At 37.7% G+C, this 25,957-nt stretch overlaps 1 protein-coding gene across 5 annotated transcripts in view; it reads right to left on the bottom strand.

The window, feature by feature from the left end:
- LOC117418389 (rho-related BTB domain-containing protein 1-like) overlaps positions 1–25,957 on the bottom strand; it is a 38,135-nt gene that overhangs the window by 3,322 nt on the left and 8,856 nt on the right. Inside the window, exons 1-9 of one of the 5 annotated variants that reach the window (XM_034031378.3) lie at positions 21,866–22,250; positions 18,912–19,114; positions 17,962–18,065; positions 9,021–9,206; positions 7,639–8,603; positions 6,861–6,979; positions 3,381–3,531; positions 1,858–1,946; positions 1,135–1,240 (exon numbers count right to left, since the gene is read on the bottom strand). In XM_034031378.3, coding sequence (XP_033887269.3) covers positions 1,135–1,240; positions 1,858–1,946; positions 3,381–3,531; positions 6,861–6,979; positions 7,639–8,603; positions 9,021–9,206; positions 17,962–18,065; positions 18,912–19,103 — 1,912 coding nt within the window. In that variant the 5' untranslated portion in view covers positions 19,104–19,114; positions 21,866–22,250. Of the gene's footprint in view, positions 1–1,134; positions 1,241–1,857; positions 1,947–3,380; positions 3,532–6,860; positions 6,980–7,638; positions 8,604–9,020; positions 9,207–10,404; positions 10,449–17,961; positions 18,066–18,911; positions 19,115–21,865; positions 22,251–25,957 lie in introns of those variants that run through there. The other 4 variants (XM_034031377.3, XM_059035811.1, XM_059035810.1 and 1 more) reach the window with 4 other exon arrangements.

The following is a 25,957-nucleotide window of genomic DNA, read 5'->3' as shown; positions in this document are numbered from 1 at the left end:
TCTCAGCACATCTCTACTCTGGCAAGCTCCTGCCGCTTCTTCCTCAGCAACATATGCAGAATTTGCCCCTTTCCTCACCAACTACTCCATGCAGATCCTAGTTCAGGCCCTGGTACTGTCCCGCCTTGACTACTGCAACTCCCTCCTGGCCGGCCTCCCTGCCTCTGTTATCCATCCGCTCCAGCTCATCCAAAACTCTGCTGCCCACCTTGATATTGTCTTTTCCCTTCCTCATTTCTCCCACCACTGCTCTGCTCCCTCAACTGGCTCCCTTTCGCCGCTTGCATCCAATTAAACTGTTGTACTCGCCTATTGCTGCCTCGACCTTTCTGCTCCCTCCTATCCAGACTATTATTTCTCTCAACACCCCTTCTCGTCCCCTCCCGATCCTTCTCCACCCTTGCCCCTCAGTGGTGGAATGACCTACCTACAGATATCAGGACTGCTCAGTCCCTGACCACCTTCTGGTGCCTCCTCAAGACACACCTGTTCAGACAGCATCTGTAAACCTCACAACTCTCGACTATACTGGACTGGATGGCACCCTATTGTACCAGTACTTGCACTGAACTGCTCCATACCTTGCCTTATTCTACTACTGCTCTTAACTATAACTACTTCCTGTATTTTGTATTTAATTGTATTCTTATGGGTATCCGTATTCACATTTTTTTGTAATTGCTCTTATTTGAAATCATTCTCATCCATTTATTGTACTTACTACATCCTCTTAATGGAATTTACTCTCATAAGCAAATATTTTTACTATAAGTTTAATTGCTCTTAGTGAAATTCACTCTTAATGTAATTATTTAATGTATTCTTTATTTTGCTTATTTGAATCTGATCTTATTTTCTACTGATTTTACTGTACATTATAACTGCTGTTATCTGTAATGTGATATTGTGTAATGTGATATTTTGCAATGTGATACTTTGTAACAACTGTAAGTTGCTCTGGATAAGGTAGTTTGCTAATAAATAAATAAATACATAAATAAATAAATAAATAAATAAATAAATAAATAGATAAATAAATAAATAAATAAATAATAATAATGCACCATATTTGCTCAATCTGAATTTGTGAAATGAATTGATTAAGATTAAATAAGTGTAACAGTACATGCTTACCTGTCAATTTTGACTTGATTTCTTTACGGAACTTGGCACAAACACCGTTGTAGTGGGTACAGATGTGATGCAAGCACCAAGCTCCCAACTGATTGGCATTATGAAACTAAGTGAAAAAAAGAGGAGACTTAAGACTTAAAATAACAATTGCTTAGTTGTTTTTTTTTTTCTGTTAGCAGCAATATAACATATATAATGTATTTCAAGCTCTTGTCACTTTTAATAACTACATTCCCATTCTAAAATGGTAAGACCTAGAAAAATAAGTTTAAAAAAATATATATATATTTATTTCAGAAACTTGACTTTTGGGCAACAATTTAAATTTCAGGTCACAAAACTGCTATTTACAGAACAGTGACAGTTTTCCAAGACTCATTTTCCTGACAGTAAATTCTTTCAAGCACATAATGTACAGGGGATGATCAGACAGCACTTGGTCATACAGTCATCAGTACCTGCCTAATCTGAGACTGATTAATAAAAACTGTAGACAATGAGGATAAAATAACTAACAGGATTCAGAAACTCAAAGCATGTGTCAAAGCAAAGAAAATGTAGTAGAAATTAAAAAAGGGTATTTGTGAATTACAACCATGTGTGCTCACAAAGAATCTATAAATAGTTTTGGAGATCTGTCAAAACTCAAGACTACCAATAAAATAATGGATTGAAGCTGTTGGGTATTAATGTTCAGTGATTAATAGTCCAATTGTTACACACCTGGGCCAGTTCCAAGTAAGTGAGAACTTCTCCATCTATATCTATTCCATCTCTTTGAGCTTTCACCAGGTCGTTCACAGTATATTGTTCTGTAGGAATAAAAATAAGTCAAATGTTAAAGCACTTGCACAATAGCAAGTATAGAACCAGCTATATCTCCATCCTTATTCATAAATACAGCCATTAAATCAAAGGGGTATCTGTGACAGAGAGCGAATGAATCCTAGTCAACAATCTCCCTCCCGACCTGTGAGGGCGCGGTTTAACAGGAACAGTGTGCCTCGTACTGGATGGTTCGGCAGTTCATTCCACGGCCAGTCGGAAGCCGGCCATCCAGGAAGGGGGCAGAGTCACAATACCAGAAGTCATCACCCTAGTACGGTAAGCGATGTGTCAGTCATGGATTGGAGGAGATGTGATTGAACTAGCTATCGGATGGGGCGTGACTAAGGGTATTTTAGGGGATGTGATGATGCAATCTGTTCCTTTTGTTATGGTTTTACGAAAGGACCAGGAAGGAGTAAAAACAAAACTGTGAGTGTTTTGTTTTGTTAACCACTGTTTATTTGTACATAGTAGACGGATAACAACCGGGAGCTGTTGCTGTTCCAGCCAACATTAAAACCGGATTCCAAATACTGCACTAGTCACCAATAATTGTGTATTTACCACCAGCACTGGAGCACCATGGGAAGGGACACGGAGCGGTGTTTGTATTGTTTCGAGACTGAAACCCTGTTTTGCTTAGCTGTGCAATTACACATTGCTGTGTAGTTGCCAGCATTAATGACAATTAAAAGAACTGTTTGGACCGTGAACACTGTGTTATTGTCATTGTTTGAGCACTGCATCACGTCTACACCTGTGCACTACTAACCACTTTGCCACAGTATCATATACATTTTTACATTTACTTTATAACATAAAGAAAACATTCTGATACAAGTGTTTTTACATGTACATTTTTTTTTTTAACTTTGTATATAAAAAAAGCCCAAACTAACCCCTTTCAAATGCAACGGCAAATGTTAATAATATTATTGTTTAGCGAGTTACATATTTAATAAGGGAAGATGTATTAAATTGCCTAGGCCTAGAGTTTATTATCCCTGCTTGAGGGTCAAGGCAGGCGTAGATTTAGAAACCTGTTCTATTGTAATGAAACTTTCTAAGGACCTTCTTTCGCACAAGTAAATGAGTGTAAAATAATCTCAGAGTACATGGAGGCTGTCTGGAAATTGCAAAAGACATTCTTTGAAGTTTTGACTATATCAGCATCTAGAAGTGTATAAAGGCTGTCTGTCTATGTATAAGTCAACCTTACATTTTTCCATGTGCAGACAGTGGATCTCGATCATAACATTTTTCACATTACTGACAGCTTTCATTCTGAATTCACAGCCATGGCGCGGGATGAATACCACAGACAAGTCTGTGTAGATGCTGAACACGTACTACCGTCAAGCTGCACTTAAAACCTCAGGTGCTCTGATGTAGGTCGCTGACAAGCTGCTGCTACTGACCTGTCAGAGCTACCAAACGTGGAAGACACAATCTGTTTGCAAGTGCAATTAACTCTATTGGATCCAGGTCCATGATGGGCGACAGCTGATTCATGTATAAATACTCCAGGACTGCCTGCATGCATGCCTTGCTTGTGTTGGGAAAGTAAACCTGTAATGAAAGCATTGGGATATGATTAGGATAACCATTCCATACAAATGTAGGGAATACTGTACAACAGCACTGTAAATTCTGACCAACACAGGCAGGCAATGCACAAAAGTTATGTATATATACTGTAGGGTCTTTTGTTGTGTTGTCCTGTTTGCACAGTAGATGGAATCTGTATTTAAGCCGTTTAAAAAATAATATTGTAATATCGTGACAAGAAAAATGAGGGTAGGTATTTATGTTGTATTTTCTTAGCAAACAATACATATCAGACTCTGTTGTTGATTTCTGCATGAAAGTTTATCTCATTATCCTGCAGCTTCATAAGTCACTCTGGGCGCCAAGAATAAAATAATATATTTCTTGAAACTACCATTCCTATGTGTTTATTTATTATCCCCTTCTAGTGATGCATATTAGGGATGAATTGGGTTATACTGGAGGCATCTGTCTTTACAGTGTATGTATGTATATATGTATTTGGGCACAGAGGTACAGTATATTTACAAAGGGGGTAGGTGAACACAAAATAAGTTATGATCTTTCTAATCTTTCTGTTTCTGGTTGTTTTTTTGTTATGGGTGATGATCAGTTAAAATCTAAAATCAGAAACACAATGTATCTGCATCTATGCAGTTCTGCAGGCTGCTTATAAAAGAGTGTGATGAGAATCTCATTAACAGTTTTATAAGTGTCGAGATGAGAGGTGTTAATGAAAACGCATTGCTAAAGGGTATTCAGCTTGTTTTCAGATCTATTTCTGGATTATTCTCAACACATGATTCTGTAGAGAGAAATGCATTTACATGTAGATCACTGAAATTAAGTTATTGTCTTTGAACTTTTATTATTATTATTATTATTATTATTATTATTATTATTATTATTATTATTATTATTAGATACGGTTATATCCAAGGATATCCTGCCCTCTTTATAACGATTAGATCATTAAAGGAAGGCACATTAAACCAACACTTCTGCTCTTCAAAACATGCCAAAGAGATGCCAGCACTGAGCAGGTCCAAGCTTGATCAGAAGAGATGCCAGCACTGAGCAGGTCCAAGCTTGATCAGAAGAGATGCCAGCACTGAGCAGGTCCAAGCTTGATCAGAAGAGATGCCAGCACTGAGCAGGTCCAAGCTTGATCAGGCTTCAAGGTGGTATAGGTTAAAGTCACTGTTATGTTGTGAACAGACAACAATTTTCTTGTAGGTCACATGTGGGGATTGTATATTGTGACATTTGCAGAAAACAATCATAATTACAATTATGGAAGAACAAAGTGGAAAGTCATAGTTTCCTTCTGCAGGATGCAGGAAGCACAGCACTTGTACTGGCTTCAACAGAATGTTACATGGAAATGAAATCTAATTCACAAGCTCTAATCTTGCTTCCTTTTGAGATCTACCAGGTTTTTTAGGACTTTAAGTTAATTCACGCTGGTGCACATGCTTAGTAGGCACAGTAAATCAACATGGTATGCACTGTATTCTATGGATTAGCTGGAAAACATTTGATTTGTACAACATTACGGTAACAATCTCCCGGTAACCCTGGTACCCAATCAAATGATCTATTAAAGAAATGTGAGAAACGCTCGTCTGCACAGTAGAACATGCATTATTTATTTAAGGCATCATTTTTGTATTGGTTTCCACTGCATAAATACCTTTTAGATAGTCATTTTTTAATTATCTTATATTAATGAATACAAACATGGTCATTTTATGATTTGTCCCAGCACTTGGCTTAGAGTGTACAAAATCTGAAAGGTCAGCGAGGTCAGTAGAGACTGCAACAGGGACCAATGAATTATATAGTGTAGCACTGCAAGGCTCTGTGAGACACTGCAGCATTAGGCTGACTAACAGAATAATGCACAGGTTCCTGCCTTTGAATGTACCTGGTCTCAAATAAATAATACACCTAGCAGCCGCAATCATTTAAATAATGGTTAAAGAAAATTTTGCATTGACCATCAATGTATAAATAAACATCAGCATGTTCCTGATATTTCAGCGTGTATCTATAATTGGCCTCTGTTTAGCAATTGCTTAGTTACAATTTCAATAGCGATATCCATTTTCCATCATGTGATCCTTTTCAAGGACACAGACTTGCAGCTTGCACAACACACAGAGGTCACGAGAAGACTACATTCAGAACCATTATTCTGGATTTCTTACTAGCATTGCACTACATTCTGCAGATTTAAGTAGGACGCATCCATGCTAAAATAAAACTGTCCTGCTTTGTATATATATATATATATATAAAACATCTGGCACACAATATCTCAACATCTAAAACAGACGCAACTCACTCAAGATGTGAATGTGAAAAATGTGACCTATTACTAAATAATGTGGTCTTTTCTTTGTAAAATAAAGTCAAAGACATTTGCTATTTTATTGATATAGATGATGTCCTGATTAGATAATATCTCATTATTAAAATATACTCTCAATCCAGGCACCATCTGTTTCAAGTCTGCAGTAGTTTGGAATTTGTGCTTCAAAAGGCAATCTGGAGATTCAACTGATTTTTAGGATTATGCTATATCCAAGTCTATTTAACTAGCACATCCCCCCCGTCTTAAAAAGCTGACTGCGCTACAGCTTAAAAGCAAAGAAATCAAGCTCTGAGCTCTGCTGATATTTATGGGATCCATCCATAACTATTAAACATTCAATGCTTGTATATCAATACTAAAATCGTCTTTCCTCTTCAATGTCTTTGAAGAATAACTGAAGAGGTTGAGAAAGACTTCTAGTCGAAACGTCAGCAAGGAAGTTTTATGTTGATGTGATAGCCATCTGGAATGCATTTGCATCTGATAGGCTGTATCTGATACAACTTACAACACATTAAGATAATCTATGCTGTTTAATGTTTGTTATTTATCTATATATCATAACAAATATAGTATAGGGTGCTGTAAAATACAAGCTGATTTTTCGACCCACTAAATTCAGAGCATCCAGAAAGAAAACTAGTGGGCAGCCTCTCTCTGACCTCTCATGTGGTGGGTATTAGCTTGTGTTGTAAAGCACCCTATATCATATTCTTAATATAACTGTGGGCCCAATAAAATTGATTTAGCATGAATCTAAAAAGAAAAAAAAAACGCTACTACCCTACTCAAAGTAATATTACAACAGATGGATAAACCTTTGTTCTTCATAAATTCAACCCCACAAAATTGGTTTCTCCCGTGACTGGTACCACATTGACATGTTTTTTTCTGTCTTCAGCCATTAGAGAGCTGAGCATGGCTCTTTATTTCAATTAAACTAGACCTCGAATTCAGGCAGATGGTCACTTACCTCATTGTTTGAACTCTCAAGAAATGAGCCACCAAACAGAGCAGCCATCCAATCACAGCTGGAGATCAGCAAAGGCTTATGGGCGTTGATACTTCCATCATCCAACTTAAATGTCACATCTGCCAGAGAAAGATTGAAAAGTGAGGGAATGATTACCTCAGGCTCGGCCATTCATTTGAAGGCTAACCAACAAGATCAGATCTGCTTCGCAATCAGCAGCAATGTAAACAGGCTGTGACACATTAGCATAGAAATACAGGTGCTTTGTACATGATCTTTTGTTTATCTCAGTAACTCTGGATGCTAGCCAGCAGCGGAATTATAAAGTGCTCTTTCATAATGACAAGTACACAGCTAATGAATGGTTTTCTCAAGTAACCAAACCTAGCAGGTCAGACTTTACATGTTGAAGGTGTAGAGGTCCACGGGTGTCTTGAAAAATGTATTTTTTTGAAAACTCTAAATATGTGTGTGAAATGATAGTTGACACAAGGGCCTTTTTTGTTTGATGTCTGTTTCGATACAGTGACAAGACCTCAGAATGGAAACAATGGATCTGGGACAAAAAAAACCCCAAAATATTTAAGTAATTGAAACTAACCATTAATTGATGAATCTTTAAGTACTTTATAATAATAATAATAATAATAATAATAATAATAATAATAATAATAATAATAATAATAATAATAATATGAGCTTTGACAAGATTTACTATCGAGTTCAATCATATGGTTTTGTGGTTTTATTGGGATTGCAATGAGCTCAGTGTTCTTACCTGAAAATGTCTCCTTAGCCAAACACTCTTTAATCCGGTTAGCTTTCCTAACGTGAAATGCTTTGGTGATCTCCTGATTCATGAACCCTTCTTTGTTTGTGATGTTCTCCACCATCATTCTCAAGTCAAACACTTCAAGAATTTCAGCGATTTGTGCAATTTTCATCAAATCTTTCTCGTTTTCATCCAGCTCCCCTGTGTAGAGAAAGCGTAGCACAGCTCTAAAGGATCCCACTTGAATGGAACTGTCCATGTGGACCACAGTGATTGGAAATGCAGCTTGTGTGGGGAGGCTGCTCACTGTCTCTCTGTGCATGCTAACAAAGGCCTTACTCCAAGAGGACAGGGACAGCTTAGCTCCCCTGCCCTTCCCACTGTTGAAGTTCATCATCTTTAAAGTGCCGTCACTTTTGGAGGCTCTCAGAGAGCAGGGTGACAGAGTGGCTAAAATGCTGACGTCCTCCTCGGTGTTAAGGCTTAGAGTTCTCATGAGGTGATCCCTGCTAGGCTTCTTCCTCGCACCCTCCGAGTGCCAGGATTCTTCACTCAGGTCCATCATAAACAGGTCGTAAAACTTGGAAGAAGAGGTAGAAAGGTAAATCTTGTGAGCAAATATATGAACGTGGTCCTGAAGAACAAACATGACGTCCGCGCAGAGGGGATTGTCCAACAGGTGGCTCTGGCCTCTTGTGTTAGTGGGAGGGTTTTCGGGTATCTTTATGAGTGGAGGGGGAGCTTTGGGTGGCAGGAAGGGAGCCTGAAGAAGAGGCTTTTGCACTTTCTTCAAATGGGATTTCCAGAACTGGAGGGGTCTCCTGGAAATGAGCGCAGCTCTGATGGCGTTGTCGAATACGTCCTTAATGCCGAACTGGTCGAACACGCTGGTTTCGTAGTAAGGGATGCCAAGTTCTTTAGCGACTTCCCGGCCCCTTTCTGGAGGCAATATGTCACCAGGTTTTATTGGTCTGTTTGGGTTATGAGAAAGTTTATTGTGTTAGTAATGATAAATAAGACTAATCTGTGACCTTCATTAGAACAAACCCAACTTAGAAATACTGCAACTTAAACTATAAAACACCAAAAGTCTGATTTTCAAAACTAGATGAGAGGAGATGAGGTTAAAAGCACTATACCCACAAATGCTGTCAGGCCTGGCTCTGTTATACAATGGTTAGTGAGAGAAAAGAGATCTTTCAAGAGGATAGGGTGATTTTTTTACTTGAAAATGTTTTTCAAAGTAAATCTAACCCAGAAGTTGCTCTTTAACCTCTAAACATTTTGCTGACCACAGACAGTATGCATTACATTGGTTTTATAGTGACCAATCTACAGTGTAGGAGACATGTGATGTAGGAGAATCATAACCTTCTGCTGTACTCTACCTTGCTAACGGACGTCGGGCCCGATTGACAGCTTCCAAATCAGCATAACGCAGGTCCAGCTGGCATCCAACCAGAATAACAGGTGTCCGCGGGCAGAAGTGCTTGATTTCTAGGTGCCACATGGTCTTCACATGATTCAAGGAATTAGGATTAGCAATGGAAAAGCACAGCACCACTACATCAGACCTGCAAGAGGGTGAAGCAACAAACATCTTAACGAGGTCCTCTGCTTACAGAGCTGTCTGTGGTGATGGTGCACGTTCCACCCATGGGAAACGTCTTTCTGAATTGCATAGCTTTATTATGTGGAAAATGATGTTGGTGTGTTGCATCATACCCAGCATATGATATTCAGTCCTCTTTTAATAGGGATGCCTACAATGTATTAATACTGAATTTCTTGCCTGTTTAATATAATATTATATGTGTTTTGTAGAATTATCTATTGCTGTTTCTACTTAGATCACTATTTACCTTTTTGGATATTAAATTCAACATTAGGAACATGTAGGTGATATAAAGTATCCCTGTACATGTTATCTTTCCTATTTGATTTCAGAAATATTAAAACATATATTCCTGCATTGCAGCAACAATAAAACTAAACAGGTGCTGTTTCTTTAAAAATCTAAAAATGACCTCCAGTAATTCCCCTTAGAAATCTAGGATGCAGCAAATCCTGCAAACCCTGAAAAAACAAGAAAAGTTAATTATCGTTCCCCTTGTTTTTCAATAGCATAGATGCCAGCATGCTTTTTTTTAAATTATTTTAAAAGGAAAACTGCACAAAATTGGTGCACCTTTATCACAGACATGCTCTACACAAAAAATAAATATAACAAACACACACCACTTACACAGCATGCTAAATATTTCAGAAAAATGTTGTACATCACAGATGCCAATCTGTCTGTGCTACAGCACCACATTAAATAGATAACCTTTGTTCATGCACATGTTGCACCACATTTAGAGCTCAGGAGTGACTATACATGTTGATCACTGAGGAATTGTGAAAAGATTGCCTTCTTCACTTCCATCTCTCATATCACCTGGTAACCTTCCCTTGGACAATGCATTTTCAGACCTCTGTAGTACATTGCATGCAGACGTAATGGCATACCGTCGAAACCTCTCAGAGCAAGGTGAGTACTGTACACCAATTATGCTGAGACATGTTTCCACCACAACAAAATACTAAAAGCAATGTATGGTCACTTGGTTATCTTTGTAACAAAGGGATTCGTGCACCATCAGCTCTGCAAGCAACAGCATAGGCTACTACCACGTCACACAAATATGAATTAATTTGCAATCAGACTAAAAATAAGAAGAATGCATAAAGCACATAAGTCATGAATAGGACCGTAACTACTGAACTTACAGTTTCTTTCATTTGCCATGTCTTGTATTTAGATCATTGGAACCCTACAAACAAAAACAGGTACAGTACAATACTATGTATTTTTTTTTTTCTTTAAAAGAACCTGCGTTACACAATTTACCATACATATGATAATAATACAGTGCAAATTGAGACTTAAATGTCGGTGACTGGGAATTGATCCTGAACCAGTAGGTTCAGTGGCACCGAAACATATTTAGGGAGAGTTTAAGTTTTATTATCCACAGTTTTATATGATATACTATAGTTTAGTTAGGTTCAATTGTGTAAAAAATAAAGCTTACTTTCTTCAGCTGCAGTATACTTGCTGCTGTCAGCATGCACCTCATTATGATAGTATAGTTATCGACCAGTTCGGACTACTGCAATAAATGTTTTCGCAAGAAGACTTTATCCATGTTAAAAGATAGTTATTTTTATACCATTAATATATTTAATTGGCCATTATTAACAAAATCCTTCAAATTAATTTGACATATTACTAATTAAGTTTCATAACATAACTGTGTCCTTTAACACATTTGTAGGTTTACCACCTCTATAATAATTGATATTGCATTTTTATAGACATTTTTTTCTTTGTTTTATTGTGTGAATTTAAGTTATGTACTTAACTTTTCTGGGAACCTTTTTTTTTTTTTTTAACACAATTGAACGTATCTGGAACTTTGGATACTTTGACGCTTACAGTAAATCATTTTTTGGTGCCACTCTGTTTTTAATGTATGAAGCAACAGTATTGCTTTGGGACTGAAACTTGTATTAGAAACTATAACTATAGCCGTTTACAGTACAACAGCAACATCTAACACAATAGATTTAGACTTGGTGACACTGTTTCTCTAAATTAAGTTACTAAGCTCCTGTTAGTGTGCTGTTAATTAGAACAATCAAGAATTCAAGGACTGCAGGGCATCATGTGATACATCTGAGTTGGTGTAGGGTTACCATATATGACTCCTTGTAGACTATGGCAGTTAGGGACAGTTCAGGCTTTTCAACTCACACCTCAATATGTTGTATGTGAAAGGTCAATGTAAAACAGATTGCTCCCAATACTTGTTGGAGGGTAGAGTGTATAGAAAAAGCATTTATAACAAAAGACTACAGCGCTTCAGTTTTGTATTTGCTCTGTGATGAGAAACGTCAGCACCTAATGAACATGTCTAATTGCTTTTTTAAGAATAGAATGAATAGTTGCAGTAGTTCTCAATGCACATATGATATTACAATGTATAACTAAATGCACGTGCATGCTTTCTGTTGTAATTGAAGGCTTTTGTTTTGTGCTTTTGAATAAGAATGTGTTGGTCCTTTATTACCTCCCTGATAACTGCTTGGGAAAGGTTACTGATGAAATATTCTGAATAAGCCATAGACAGCTTGCTGGTGTGTGTATCAAGGGCACAGTCATGTACAAGCCACAGCTGCCCTGTTTAGTGGGATGAACCCTGATCCGCACTTAACAAAGCCGTTCCTTCAGGGCAGCTTATTTCCTTCAGATTTTTTTACACACATTTCTCTCGCTGCAGTCTGGGCATAGGTTCGACAGCTGGGATATTAATATCTGTGCCTCTCAGGCAAGCTTCCAATAAACCTTTAAACCAGAGTCACATGCCAAAATCCTCTTATTGCCAGTGCAGAGATGGAACACTTTATTTTTAGCAAGCGATGAAGAAAATCTAAAACAATAATTTCACTGAATGACAAATTAAGAAGACTGGTCCAAGGACACAGCCAAAACAGCTTCAGGACATTTGAATTGGAGTGAAGCTTTTCTTTTAAAAAAAAAAAAAAAAAAAGCATAACTGGTACACAACAGAAAAATAGTGAACTACTGAGTCCAGTTAATTATTGAATGGTCCTTATACAGTATAGTACGCATACAAATTACTGTTAACAGTGAATTAAGCAAAATTGAAAATGCTTAAACAAATAAAGAAATAGATAATTGGCTGCGGTGGACAACTTTGCAGGGTCTTCTTGTACTTCCTGTACTGCGAGGAATGTTTTGGTATGATATTGAGTTGCTGTTAGGAAGTTCCAAAGGCTGCTGCGAAATCTTGGGGCCTATCTCCCAGCAGCCTTTGCAAGCAACAAGCAACCTTGGCATCTCCTTGAGAAAGAACAAGAAAGAGAGGTTCCATTCTGAGGGAAACATTTGGACAGGCTGTGTATCATGTCGACTTTGTTCGTCTTTTGGCATCTTGTGTAGGAATATCATAATTCCTTTCACACTTTTGTGTGGCTCTTACTAACAGTCACCTTATCTGCTTTACAGGGGCCTACATGTAGGGTTGCCACCTGCCCCTGTTTTCCCTGGATCGTCTCGGTTTTGAGGAAGGTGTCCAGGGAATTCAATACGCCTTCCCAGGACACTAAATGCCAGTACCACAAATTGAGCACAAGTTAGATAAATCAGGATACAGTATTACTGCAATAGACACACAATACAATTGCAGCAATGTTATCAAATGTTTCCAATTGGATGAATATAGGATTTCTAAAGAATGTTTACATTTTTAACAAGCACCCTTCTGTTTGGAGATCCTTTTTTTTGTACCTCAGAGGTGGCAACCTTACCTACGTTAAAAAAAAAGATACATCATTTGAATCACTGGCGGCGAACCCGCGGGGGCGGGGGTCGGGGCGGGGGGGGGGGTGTTCACCCCCAAATGAAAAGGTGGTGGGTGGGGGGGATATGTTTTTGCTTGTCCAACTCTGAGTCGCTTTATGGCATGCAAGAGGTATATCTGTATATTTCAAAAATGGATCTGAGATTTTCTTTCACCTAAAAAATATGTAAACAGTATTCTTTTACGTACTTGACCTTTTTCTGCTTGATGAAAGAAAATCTAGTACACACTCTCTGAATTGAGGTTTTCAATAGTATGTCATTCATAGTAGTACCGTATTTAAATAAATTATTAAAAATGTATATTTTCGTAATTGATAATGTGTAAGAAAAGTTTTCTTAAAAGGAAAAAATAGAAACTAGTTTATCGTTGTCTTTCAGGGTAGTAAAACGCACCAGGGTGCACAGTAGGGTCAGAAATTCCAAGTATCAGGCACTTATTAGATCTTTCCAATTCCTGTGACTGTGTGAAGTGTGAGAAGTGTGCTCTGTGTTTGCAAATATATTATGTTTTGCTGTGGAAGATACAATTTTTGCATTATCCGCCATGGTTGTTTTGACCACCAGTATTGAGGCCTAGTCTGCTGAGGTCACGTGACAACAAAACCTCAGTTGTCTGTCAATGTCAGGCAATACAGTAAGCCCAACAGGAATAGCAACTTGTCTCCAGTTTGAATGACCGGTTTGAAAGTTGGAGAAATCAAACAACTGGATACAGACTGATTACTTTCAATAAACTTTATGAACACACAGTTACTGAACAAATAGACTACATGTGTTAGTGCTGAACGTGCTGCTAGATATTTGTAATTACTTTTTTTACTTTCGCATATACATTTTAGCACCTAATTGGAACTTAAATACTTAAATACACCAATGTGCTTCCCACTACTGCAGTCACATAAACATCTCACATCTCATGATGCTAGGGAACACTCACATGTGTTCACTACAGTACAGCAGGAATTCAAAGCAAAAACAAAGTGTGCACAGTTTTAAAAAAAGGTATGTTTGTCAGTGCTGTATAGGCCAGGCTTTGCAGTATCTGAAATGTAGCGAGTGCATTTTTGTTTGAAATGTGAACTGTAAATATACAGGTTTAGGCTCGCTTTTGTGTTCCAACTTTATTTAAATACTCCAAAGACTGGATTTTTTTTGTAAGCAATATATTGAAAATATGTGTACTTATACATGTATATAAAATTGCCATCAATTAAATGATGCTACTTATTTCACATTTCTGCCATTTCACATCGGTATTTGTGACGCTGCATGACTTTTTAATTACCTTAATAATTAAGACACTAGAACAGGGGTCTCCAACCCTGGTCCTGGAGAGCTACTGTGGCTGCTGGTTTTCGTTTCAACCAAGCACTCAGTTACTTAATTGAACCAATGTATTGGCTTAATTAGTCAAGATTAACAGGTGTTCCAGATCTTTAGCCACTGATGATGTAAAGGACACCTATAAAACCTGCTGGATAGGGGCTCTCCAGGACCAGGGTTGGAGACCCCTGCATTAGAACTACGTGTCTGCAATTTTGTATATTTTGGCCACAATTGAGCTGCATTTTGCTACAATGTATAGGGTTTAGGTGTGAACACTAACAATAGTACGGATGAAGCTTCACCCCCCAATCATAAAAACCTTCCGCCGCCACGGATTCGAATAATTTCAATAAGAACACTATGAATGACTGGAAACACCATAAAACGGTAAGGAAACAGTAAAACAATCAATAAATAAATAAATAAATACAGAAATAAATAAATAAAGCTAATGTAATGCAGCTACTTTCTCTTACAACATTTCCATATAAATCAAATTACGTTCAAAAATCAAATGCTGGTTTCCCATAAACTGTGCTCTTTACGAGAAATCTGAGAAGCACAGTGCATAGCCCTGCATTTCAATCAAGGTACAATTTACAAAAAGACTGCATTAGCTTTTAGTCCTTTAAGCAGTGAGCTTGATAATGGAAATCTCTTCGGACTCGAGAGCAAAGTGCATCCCCCAGTCAGTTATAAACTGCTTAATTGTCCTGTAGACTTGCCTCTTCAGTAGATTGAATGGACAAAGAAGAGTAGTTTATTTTAAAACTTGAACATGAAGCTACAAAAATCAACTCAAAATCACATTTATATTTTGATTTACTGCATTAAGGTATGAATTCTGAGCTAACACATGTTATAATCTCTTACCTCTGGCATGTGTTTAGTCTTGCATTTCTACATACGAAAGAAAGAAGCTTTGGAACAAATGTGGGATTGGATTTTTTATAAACCGTACAAACAACACAAACTGCAAAAGATTATCTTTCGGATTTCTTTCATCTCCCGTTTGTGATGCTGCGTTACATTTTTTATTTTTATTTTGTTTTTTTAATTTCGAATCGCCAATTATTTTCCCCCCATTTTGAAAGCCCAATTATTTTTCATTACAACCCGGCTTACTGCTGCCACCCCTGTGGAACGTGTTCTGTCAGCTGTCTGCATCTTTTCACTCTGTAGGCCCGCCATGCAGCCACCTCAGAGCTACAGCGTCGGAGGACCACACAGCTCCGGGCAACTTACAGGCAGGCCCGCAGGTGCCCAGCCAGTCTACAGGGGTCACTGGTGAGTGGTGAGCCAAGACCACCCTGGCCAACCTAATCCCTCCCCACCTGGTCAGCGCTCGGCCAATTGTACACCGCCCCCTGGGAGCTCCCATCCACGGTAGGCAGTGGAGCGGCCTGGACTCGAACCGACGACCTCCAGGTTATGCGCCGCATCCTGCACTCCACGTGGAGTGCCTTTACTAGATGCGCCACTCGAGAGCCACCCCACTTGTTTTTTTTTCTCAATTATTTTACACATTTTTCTTCTCAAATTAGAATGTCAGTTATGTACCCTCACTGCAGCACAACAGTTTAAGAGAACTGAAGGTCAGTGGGCGTTTTCCGACCCCACAGCCAGACCAATAGTGCTTCTCAATCCTGGTCCTCCGGGACCCCTGTGTCTTCTGGTTTTCATTCCAACTGAGCTCTCAATTACTTAACTAAACCCTTAACTGAACTAATAATGTGCTTAATTAGGTATTTTAAATTGTTATCTGCTCTTAAACAGTTGAAGATTTCATCTTAACTATAAAATGTTTTAAGTAACTTGAAATCTGCAACTTTTTAGGAGCTGCGAACAATTAAAAAGGTATAATTAAGCTACTTGTTAGTTCAATTAAGGGTTTAGTTAAGTAATTGAGAGCTCAGTTGGAATGAAACCCAAAAGACACAGGGGTCCCCCGAGGATCAGGATTGAGAACCACTGCCCAGGGGCCGGTTTTTCAAAACTTTGGTAATCGGATTTCTGCGTTTGATCTGGATTGTATTGCGCAACTGGGTTTTTCAAAACATCAAAATGTGATCGGGATTACTGTTATCCGGATTTTGTTTTCGTAATCCGATCGCACTTTTAATCACAATTAAATGTTGCAATTGGGTTTTTCATTAAAACAGGAGATCAGGATTACTTTGATCCAAAACACCAGGATTATTGTGATCCTACTGCGGAGGTGGATTTAGCGTTTATATGATCATAGAACATTAAGATTGTGTTTGAATTGTCATAGCAAACACACACTATATGTCCAAATAGAGTTAAAATAGAATATTTACAGATTTAAGTTTTGTATCCATGCAAGCAAAAAGGAAAACACGTATTTAGTGGTATAGCTTTAATAAAAACGCCTTCACATAATTAAAGCTCATCGATGAACAAAGAAGATGATGAAGATATCTAAACACACATTTCCTTTTTTCAAAAGTTTTATTTTTATTAAATTTAGGATTTAGTTATTTAATTTCTGCTAAGTAGACATAAATAAAATAACCATTATTTGCATGCGTTATATGTGCACTAACATTAAAAGTGATTTAGATTTTGTTAAAAAAAATACATATAAAACAAAATAAATAAAGTTGTGTATTCAATAATCATTATTACCTTTTGTTTTGTTAAATTAGGTTATATCATAAATAAGGCCTCAAAAAAAATAACAACAATATTAAGAGCTAGCCTACTTCAAAAAACTGGATTTTGTAATCGTGATTATTTGTTACTGGATAAACGTAATCCAGCAGTGACATTTTCTGAAAAAACAGTTCAGAATGATCCAGATAAAAGTAATCTCGATCACAAAATATAGGACTACAAAATCCGGATCACTTTGATCCAGATTAAGTTTTGAAAAAACAGCCTCTGGAGGACCAGAGTCATCCCTACACATGTCTGCTTGAGCTCACTGGCCAGTAGGGGCCGCTATAGCGCAGCAAGGAGAACCAGTCCCTTCCAAATGTCCTTCCCGAACACTCTGGAGCATCAGAGCCAACTGTTTGTGTTTCATTCCCTCATCAAAATGAATGTGCATCCAAGTTTGGTGCATGAAATAAAGTCGTTCAACTGCTTTATGTAACCTCTTTCAACAGTTAATGGGCATCTTACTGGACCAATGCAGTGTGAAACAAGACCCCTTATTCATTAAAACCTACTTGTTCTTGCTATTACTGAATGCAGGTCATTTCCACTAGAAATCTAACCACATTTAACAATTGGCACCATGAGACAGAGAGCTATTCCATCCTCAAGATAGTGTACACTTGCTAATACACAGGTTAGTTTTCATTACAGGGTAGTTTTAAAGAGGGCCACGTTGTAAAAACATTCACAGCACAGCATTGCCACTTAGCAGGTAGAGGCCCCAAAACAAGACCTGTAGCTGACACGTACAATTGTAATTGCACTAAACAGAGTAATATGCCTTTGATATCATTTACCTCAGGAAGGGGCTCCATCATTAAGATGACATAAGCAGAATGCAGTACATGCTTCAAAGAGTATTGCTGTTGCATAAACAGAATGCATTTTACCTTCCATATGCAAAGCGTCTATCCTTATGGTGATCACCAAAGGTATCCCAGAGCCTTAGTGAGACACTCACTTCATCAACTACATCACGAGAACGTTCTAGAACCTAAAATAGGAAAACAAGGGAAAAAAATGTATTACATTTTTAAAATCTATAAATCAACCAAAATGAAAATTAAGAGGTTAAACAAGATGTCCCTTCACAAGTATTACACATTATCTTGGTTGTAAAAAATGATTTAGCTTTCTGTGCGACGTGCCTTGTTGGCTTTCCGGTTTGTCTGGATTCCCTAATGTTAGTTTCAGCTGCAGGCACACAAGCTGCATCTTTCACTGAAGGCTTGAAGTCATTGCATTAACAAAACACACTTGCCCATATACTGGCAGCTGTCATATAATTTATATATATATACACACACACATATATAATTTATATATAAATTATAGTGCTTTCACCCGATTTTCAGGGCTACTCTTTAGTTCAACAGTAGTCGCCTACCACAGATGTAATGTAAGCAAGATAAACTGAAAGTGTCTTTATCTTGGCAAGTGCCTGCATCATATAGTTTATGGCAGTGTATTCCCTGTAAAACAAAAGGAAACTTGTTCCCAAGTGGCGCTGGCTCTAACTTCTACAAGGACAATTTGGCTGTTTATATTTATTTATATCTATAGCAGACAAATAGAACTGAAGAGCAGTTTATGTACTCGGGGTCCGGTGAATGCACATTTTACAAGGACTTAGAAAAAAAAAAGTGCTTTTTTACTTTTAAATGCTATTGTCAGAATTGCAAGAGGCAATGAACCACTCCCTTTTTAATTAAGAGCAGAAATGGATTTTGAACACACCTGAACTCAAGGAAAGGTAGGCTATATGTATAGGTAAGGAGACGGAGTGCTTTGTGCTGAGGGGATGTCCCGCACCTGTAAACTCCAGTTCATTAATCTTTACCTCTTGGCAAACCCGGTACTGATCAATCGCCCACACTGTAGGCACGTGTGTTGCCAGCAGTTGGTACTGCGTTAGGGTAGTGTTGCACGCCCGTGCACAGATGAGACGAGTCTTCCCCACGGCATTGTCTCCCACTACCACACACTTGATGGTTTCTACGTTTGGCCTTTCGTAGTCCATGTTATTGTCCATTGACGTGTTCCCTTTTAAAAAAGGAGAAGATTCAGTGCACAGCTGGATTTATACTGCATACCCATGCTGTTGTTGTAACGTACATTTGTTTTAAGTGATTTATTCCTGTTGACATATTTTATGGCCTCTGTTCTGTAAATATTTCAGTGCAGGGTGACTGAACCCAGGATTAAACCTGATGTTAATTCTTTCTAGAAACAGGATGGGAAACAAACACTACTGTAAGAAATGCTTTTTTGATGAAATGGAAACAGATACAGTACAATACATTTGAAAAGCAGGATATTTACTGTAACTAATAATACAATTGTAAGGTTCTGGAAGAAGAACCAAAGCTTTTCAATGTGCATCTCATTCGCTTTTATTTTAGTTACAAACTGAAGTATAAAATACAATCACAAGATCTTAAACTGAAGAAAAGGGGGACCAGAAGCCTTGCATTCTGGGATCTGCAGTAATGGACTGGACAGATAACCAGGAAACATGCTCTTTATCCACGTGTTTCAAAGGGTGGCAGGGGATGTCAGGCTGCTCAATACCCGTGCCTTTTTACTTCTCTGGCACCTTATTGAAGCAGATTGGCAACGGTGTCTAATTGCCTAATCAGTCGGTTGGATTATATAATGGGGACAACAGCCAAAGAAAGTCTTTATAAATGAAGGAAAATGCATTAGGTCAGTGGTTTCCTGGTGGCGACTGTGGCATTATTACAATTTCTGCACTGTTGAGTCACAGAACTCCAACACAACAATGTGTTAGATGCTAGATATGTGCTATAAAATACATGTAGCTCTAAATATTTCTGAAAATGTAGTGCAGGGTTCCAAATTGAACCCAGTATTCTTAAGCAGTCCAGGTTTTTGTTTAACATTGGAGACTTCAAAATATGTTATTGGAACTAGTGCTGGGACACATATTTGAATATTTGAGCAAAGACTGCGTGAGCTGTGTTTGGTGGCAAAAATGACCATGTTCGTATTATCATATAACAGAATGAAATGACTATTTCCTTTACACAAAGGGAAACCAAAAGCAGAAATGTCTCCTGGAATAAAAACTACAGCTTCAACATTAAGTGTTACTCTCCTTTCAATATGTCATTTGATGGGGTTCTGGGTATATTTGACCCCAGAGATTGTTCTTACAGTAATATGGTACTCCTTTTACTTTTGTTTTCCAGCTAATATTCAAATATCTGTTTACATTTTGAAAGAATAAGCAGGTATCCCATGTTCGCCAAAGTACCAAATTTTAACCTGATTTAGGCTAAATAACAACCACAGGCATTCAAAGTCTCTGTTCTCTTCTTGTTGTAAAGTAGAGACTGCAGACACTTAACTTATAAAATAAAGCAGGGAAGGAGACAGTCCAGCCTGGATGCCATCTAACGAATGCACCTGGAAACTCAAGGTGTCTGTACAGGTTCGGATCAATCTCCACAGCCAGTTGAAACAAATACACATTTAATGTGAATATTTACATTTTAGTCAAACAAAACACACACAATTTTAAGTAAACATTACAAAAATTTAATATAATGAAAACCAGCATGGTTTACTTCACTGCTGTGCTCTATAGAATATATCTACTGTTTAGAAAACATGACAACTGGATCTGTATGTCAGAGCTATTCACATCTCAGGTGAACTTCCCATTTAAAGCAATAAAACAAGGAACCTGCCTTATATATTTACAGAAAGGACTTCTCAACTTCACACAATACTTCTGTTTGACGTCTGCGCAGCATGTCTCCTAATTAGTTTTATCACAATTCATAAGAAGCCATTAAACACACACACACACAAGTAAAGCCTTGAGTCAATTTCACTCTGATAATGAACAATAATATTGTAATGTGAGATTATCTAACCGGATCTGAAATCAATGTGGGATATCAATATCCTCAAAACCATTGTTACCCATTCACAGACGTGCAGCACAAGGAATAAGCCAATGTCAAAACTAGCACACTATGTAATTTAAACCGCGTGCTTTCGCATGCATTGCAATGCGTAAACAAACAATCTATATAAACGCCTTTCTATAACAACGGAATCGTTTTTCTGCTACATCGTAGTTATTGATGGTTGTTTAAAGACATTAAAAAACGTCATAAATAAACTTTACAATCATCTATTGTCTATTTAAACCGGCGTGCTTATAGTATATTAATGCATTTACAATCCTTTTTTTTTTTTTAACATTTACACTGCAAGTAACGTAAGTGTAACCTTGTCATAGTATTGGGGTTACTGTTTTTAAAAAGTAGCACACATTACAGCAAATTTCACACACACACACACACACAGTGAATTATAAAATAAAAAAGTAAAAACACACATTAATAAATCCCTACATTGTTGTGCACAACATCATTTCTGTGTTAACATACAAATAATAATAATAATACTACTACTAATAATAATAATAATAATAATAATAATAATAATAATAATAAATAGTCTACCGTTTTGGTTTTGCGTACCGGTATACCTACATTTTTTTATGACTGTTTTTGTATAACCGAAACCAAAATTCATTCATAATTTATGCAAACGAGAAAGCACTTTGGTGACACCAACGTCTTTAGAAAACACTAACTACATACACAACAACAATTACAACAAGGAACAGCGCAATCAATGACAATTAATAAAACTATAGCAAAAATAAAAATAAAAGGTTAAAATTAACCCCACTAAACACACTCTTCTAACAAAGACAAAGTACGGCATATTCGTTATTAGGACAAATGCACCTACCGTCTTTTTGGGGGGAGGTTTTTTTTGTTTGTTTGTTTGTTTGTTTTTTGTTTAATCTCTCGAAACTACCAGTGAAACCAAAATCAGACTTCAGAGAAGTGTACTCAATGAAAATGTATTGCCGTTCAGGTACTGTACAACAACAGCCCCGCGCTAACTAGGCAAATGCTGCAAGATCATTTCGTAATTGTTTTTGTCCCCCAGCTTGTTAAAAAGTTAAATCCCTTTTTTTCTATTTCCCAGTGATAATATAGTGTCTGTCTAATGCTATTCCAATCCTTTCCTAAATTCAGTCTGCCCCTTTTCCTCCAAATGATGTACGAGATGATCAACTGCAAGCACAGAAACAAAGCGGATGGAACCGCGGTTGCAGCTTGCATTGTGACGTCAACGACCCCTGTTCTATTTATAGCGGGGCGATTAGATTTCATTGAGAAAACAAGGTGGTCCAGACTATGTTGCATCGTGGCTGTCTGATACTGCGCTGCTCTGGCAACATAAAGCAACGCTCACACTTTCAGCGCTGTGGCAAAAAACAATGTCCGTTTTTTTTTTAAAACAACATTTTAAAGGGTCATGTTTTGTATTGTTTACAGCTAGACGCCAAGATAGCATACACAGTACGGGAAAATTTCTTATCGTGCCAATTCAACCTTCCTTCCCTCCCTCCCCCTTTGCTGAGGCAAGGATGTGCATACGTGAACACGGTAAGGATATGCACAATAACAACTCCGGCATGGTGTGCCCAGTAGGGATGGACATAAGCAGTCAGGTCTTGTAACGTTCAATGCTATAACAATGCAACACACGCCCCTGGAAAATATCAGTTTCTTTTACATGTGGGGGAAAAGAGCGTGCTACATAGTCAAAAGGGTACATAATTGCACTAAATCAAACAGACAAAGCCACTCTCTGACTTTCAGCTGGTAAACTACATCATTCTGTGCAACGTGTTTTCGTTTTGTTTATTTAAGTTATCCAGGTTGTTCCATATACATTGGATTCAGTCATTAACGGAATTTCATTTACTAAACAAACATTTTAAAGAATGTTTTCTAAGGACTGTGCTTAGAAACATTCTCTTAGGGATTAATATATATATATATATATATATATATATATATATATATATATATATATATATATATATATATATATATATATATATATATATAATTCTAAACCTCTGTTGTATTTATATAACATATTCATACAACTAAGCTATCCTTGTCATACCAAACTGGACTTTATTTACATATACTCTTGTCAGTGGTTAAACAAAAGGACTTGTAACTAGGAGGTCCCCGGTTCAAATCCCACCTCAGCCACTGACTCGTTGTGTGACCCTGAGCAAGTCACTTAACCTCCTTGTGCTCCGTCTTTCGGGTGAGACGTAATTGTAAGTGACTCTGCAGCTGATACATAGTTCACACACCCTAGTCTCTGTAAGTCGCCTTGGATAAAGTCGTCTGCTAAATAAACAAATAATAAAAAAATTCCATCCCAGTTATAGGCAATACAGTATATACAAGCTCAAATCAGTTTCAAATCAGTTGCACTCATGATGGGCAAAACAGCAGATCTGACTTATGGCAAAAAGTGATGCCTATGGACTATTCTGGAGGTGAGACTTTGCTGCATATTGGCTTGAAGGATTTGGCGTCAAAAATCACTGAGACATGGTCACGTAGCCCTCCAGAACAATTTATACATTTTGCAGACTGGTCATGTCAAATCAGTGCAACCAACCATGCAAATTACAAACAAGTGAACTAATTTTAATTTGGATCTCACAACAGATGAGCAGTCGACCCACTGTGCTTCCCATTTGATTTGAACTGCTATGTCGGATGCACTGTCAGCATAAAATCCCAAAAGAGGTCCTTGTAAACGTGCCAGGACCTTGCATTCTGGTTTGTTACATTTTGCTCCTTGGAATGAGGTTCAAAGACACTCCAGGCCAGAGGATGTAACTATTTGTCAGAACTCAACATTGTTATTTAAACTACAGCTGGTCATTTAACAGTAGATGCTTCTAAAGGGGTGTGGTTAATGTGTGTCATTAAAAGGGGCCGTGGTTGATGTGCATTCACATGGTGTGTTTAATCTGGCTTGGGTCACAAGTGAAACTCATTTCACAAAACCTGCACACACCACCATGTCTGTTTATGAAAGGCCTTGGTGTGTTCGCTTGCAGAGCTGTGAGGGATCCCCTTATAAAAGTTTCCCATAGTAAAAGCACAGCAAAGTGTAAGGAAGCATAGCGAAAGCATGGTGAGCGTTGTAAAACACAGTGGTATGGTAGCGCATATTAAAAATATCATCAACCATGGTAAACTATGGTAAATGCACAATATAAATCAAAATTACAATGTCAAATTTCTGTGTCAAATTTTTATAAGGGGAAGCTCCCTTTTGGGCCTGTTGGCATCATTCCTATCCCTCACCTTTTATTAGAATTATATTCTAAATTTACACAAGCAACAAATGCATGTTGTTTTACATATCTATCTATATATAGAATACCATATGGGGTGATGTGCAAGCTGATATCAACCCCATCTGAGTTCAGAGTGGCTTTCTGGATGCTGTGGCCTTGAGTATGTATCTCACACATCACCCTATACTATAGAAGTCTATGAAAGCATGATCATAACAGCAATTGGCACACCTGCAGTTTGGATTGGATAAAGAGGAGTTAAGATAATGCAACCTGTACTGTATGTAGTAATAATATCTTGCTGTGGACATTACATTGTCCCTTTTATATATTTATGTATGTATTTATTTTGTGTATTTATTTGCATTATGTATTATTATTTAGAATTAGGTATTGTGGCAAGGATGGGGTCAATTCCCCATCCATAAAAACCTTGGGAAGAATGTGGCTGGAGCCTTAATGAGGTAACTGCTTAATTGATGGGTAGTTAAGTCTCCAGCCACAGTATAAAAGCACCCACTCTGGGCTCATTAAGGGGTTGGCTGGAGAAGGAGAGAGACTCACTGAGACAGAGTGCCAAACAGATGATTGGTCCTATTTGTGTGAAGTTGTTACAAAGGTAATCATTTGATCTTTTTGTATTTGGTTTTGTGAACCTTTTGTTTTGGCCTGTGTGTCCTTTTGTTTTGTAAAGTATTTTATTTATTTAATAAATATACCGCTACAGCCATTTCATCACTGTATCCCTGGCTGTTTGTGTGCTGCTTCCTGGATGCTGATGTTACCACCCACACCACTCAAGCTACCCTGTGATGGGCACTCAGCGACACAATTAGTAGAACAATGTAAAGGTAAATAAATATATTTCTGTCGGGACTATACTGAATCAAGACCGTCTGGTCTTGCTGTTGTAAATGCTTTAGTTCTATAAAAAAATAATAATTGGGCAGCATAAAAGAAACCAAATCCAAACAACGGCCTTGGCAACATTTAAAAATCTATTTTTAGGAAAATCCAAAAAGCAACTCAATGCAGTGATGTCAAAGAATACAGCTAACACACAGCTTAATTCAGTGTGACAGGCTGTCCCCCCATTTCATCTGTAAACAAGCACACTCAAGGATTTTCTTTTTCATATCACTGGTGTGTACAGGATGTCAAAAGCTAGACACCCTACTTATCTCAAGGCAGCAATGCCAAGAATCATCAAGCCTGCTGTAGGCCAGTGGATATCTTAAATGTGTGTCTGTCACTTAAAGGCATGAGAAGATTATAATGTGTCCTCACATCTGAGTTTCTCTATCGCGACTGACCTGAGGATCAAGACTTCAGGACCTTGCGTACCTTTTGAAATTAAATGACAGAAAAAAGTGTTATTTAACTAAAATACCTCCATATTAAAATATAGTACAGTGTAACAAACATTTACAATTAAATGTACTGAGCAGCATAGGCACCATTTGGTCATGGTACTATAGTTCTGGCAAATGCTGCTAAAAAAATATCCAGTTCATGGCTTCCAATGTAATTAATTGCTTTTCTATAGGTTCTGGGGTATGTTGCTCCAATATTGAGTATCATATTTTTCATTGCCTTTACCTGGCTTTGAACATAAATACTGACATTGAACAGCCTTCCTCATTCAAATCACA

This window comes from Acipenser ruthenus, chromosome 13 (genome assembly GCF_902713425.1).
Source record: "Acipenser ruthenus chromosome 13, fAciRut3.2 maternal haplotype, whole genome shotgun sequence".
NCBI lineage: Eukaryota > Metazoa > Chordata > Actinopteri > Acipenseriformes > Acipenseridae > Acipenser > Acipenser ruthenus.
Note: the sequence above shows the minus strand (reverse complement) of the source record. Positions and strands in the feature narration are given on the sequence as shown.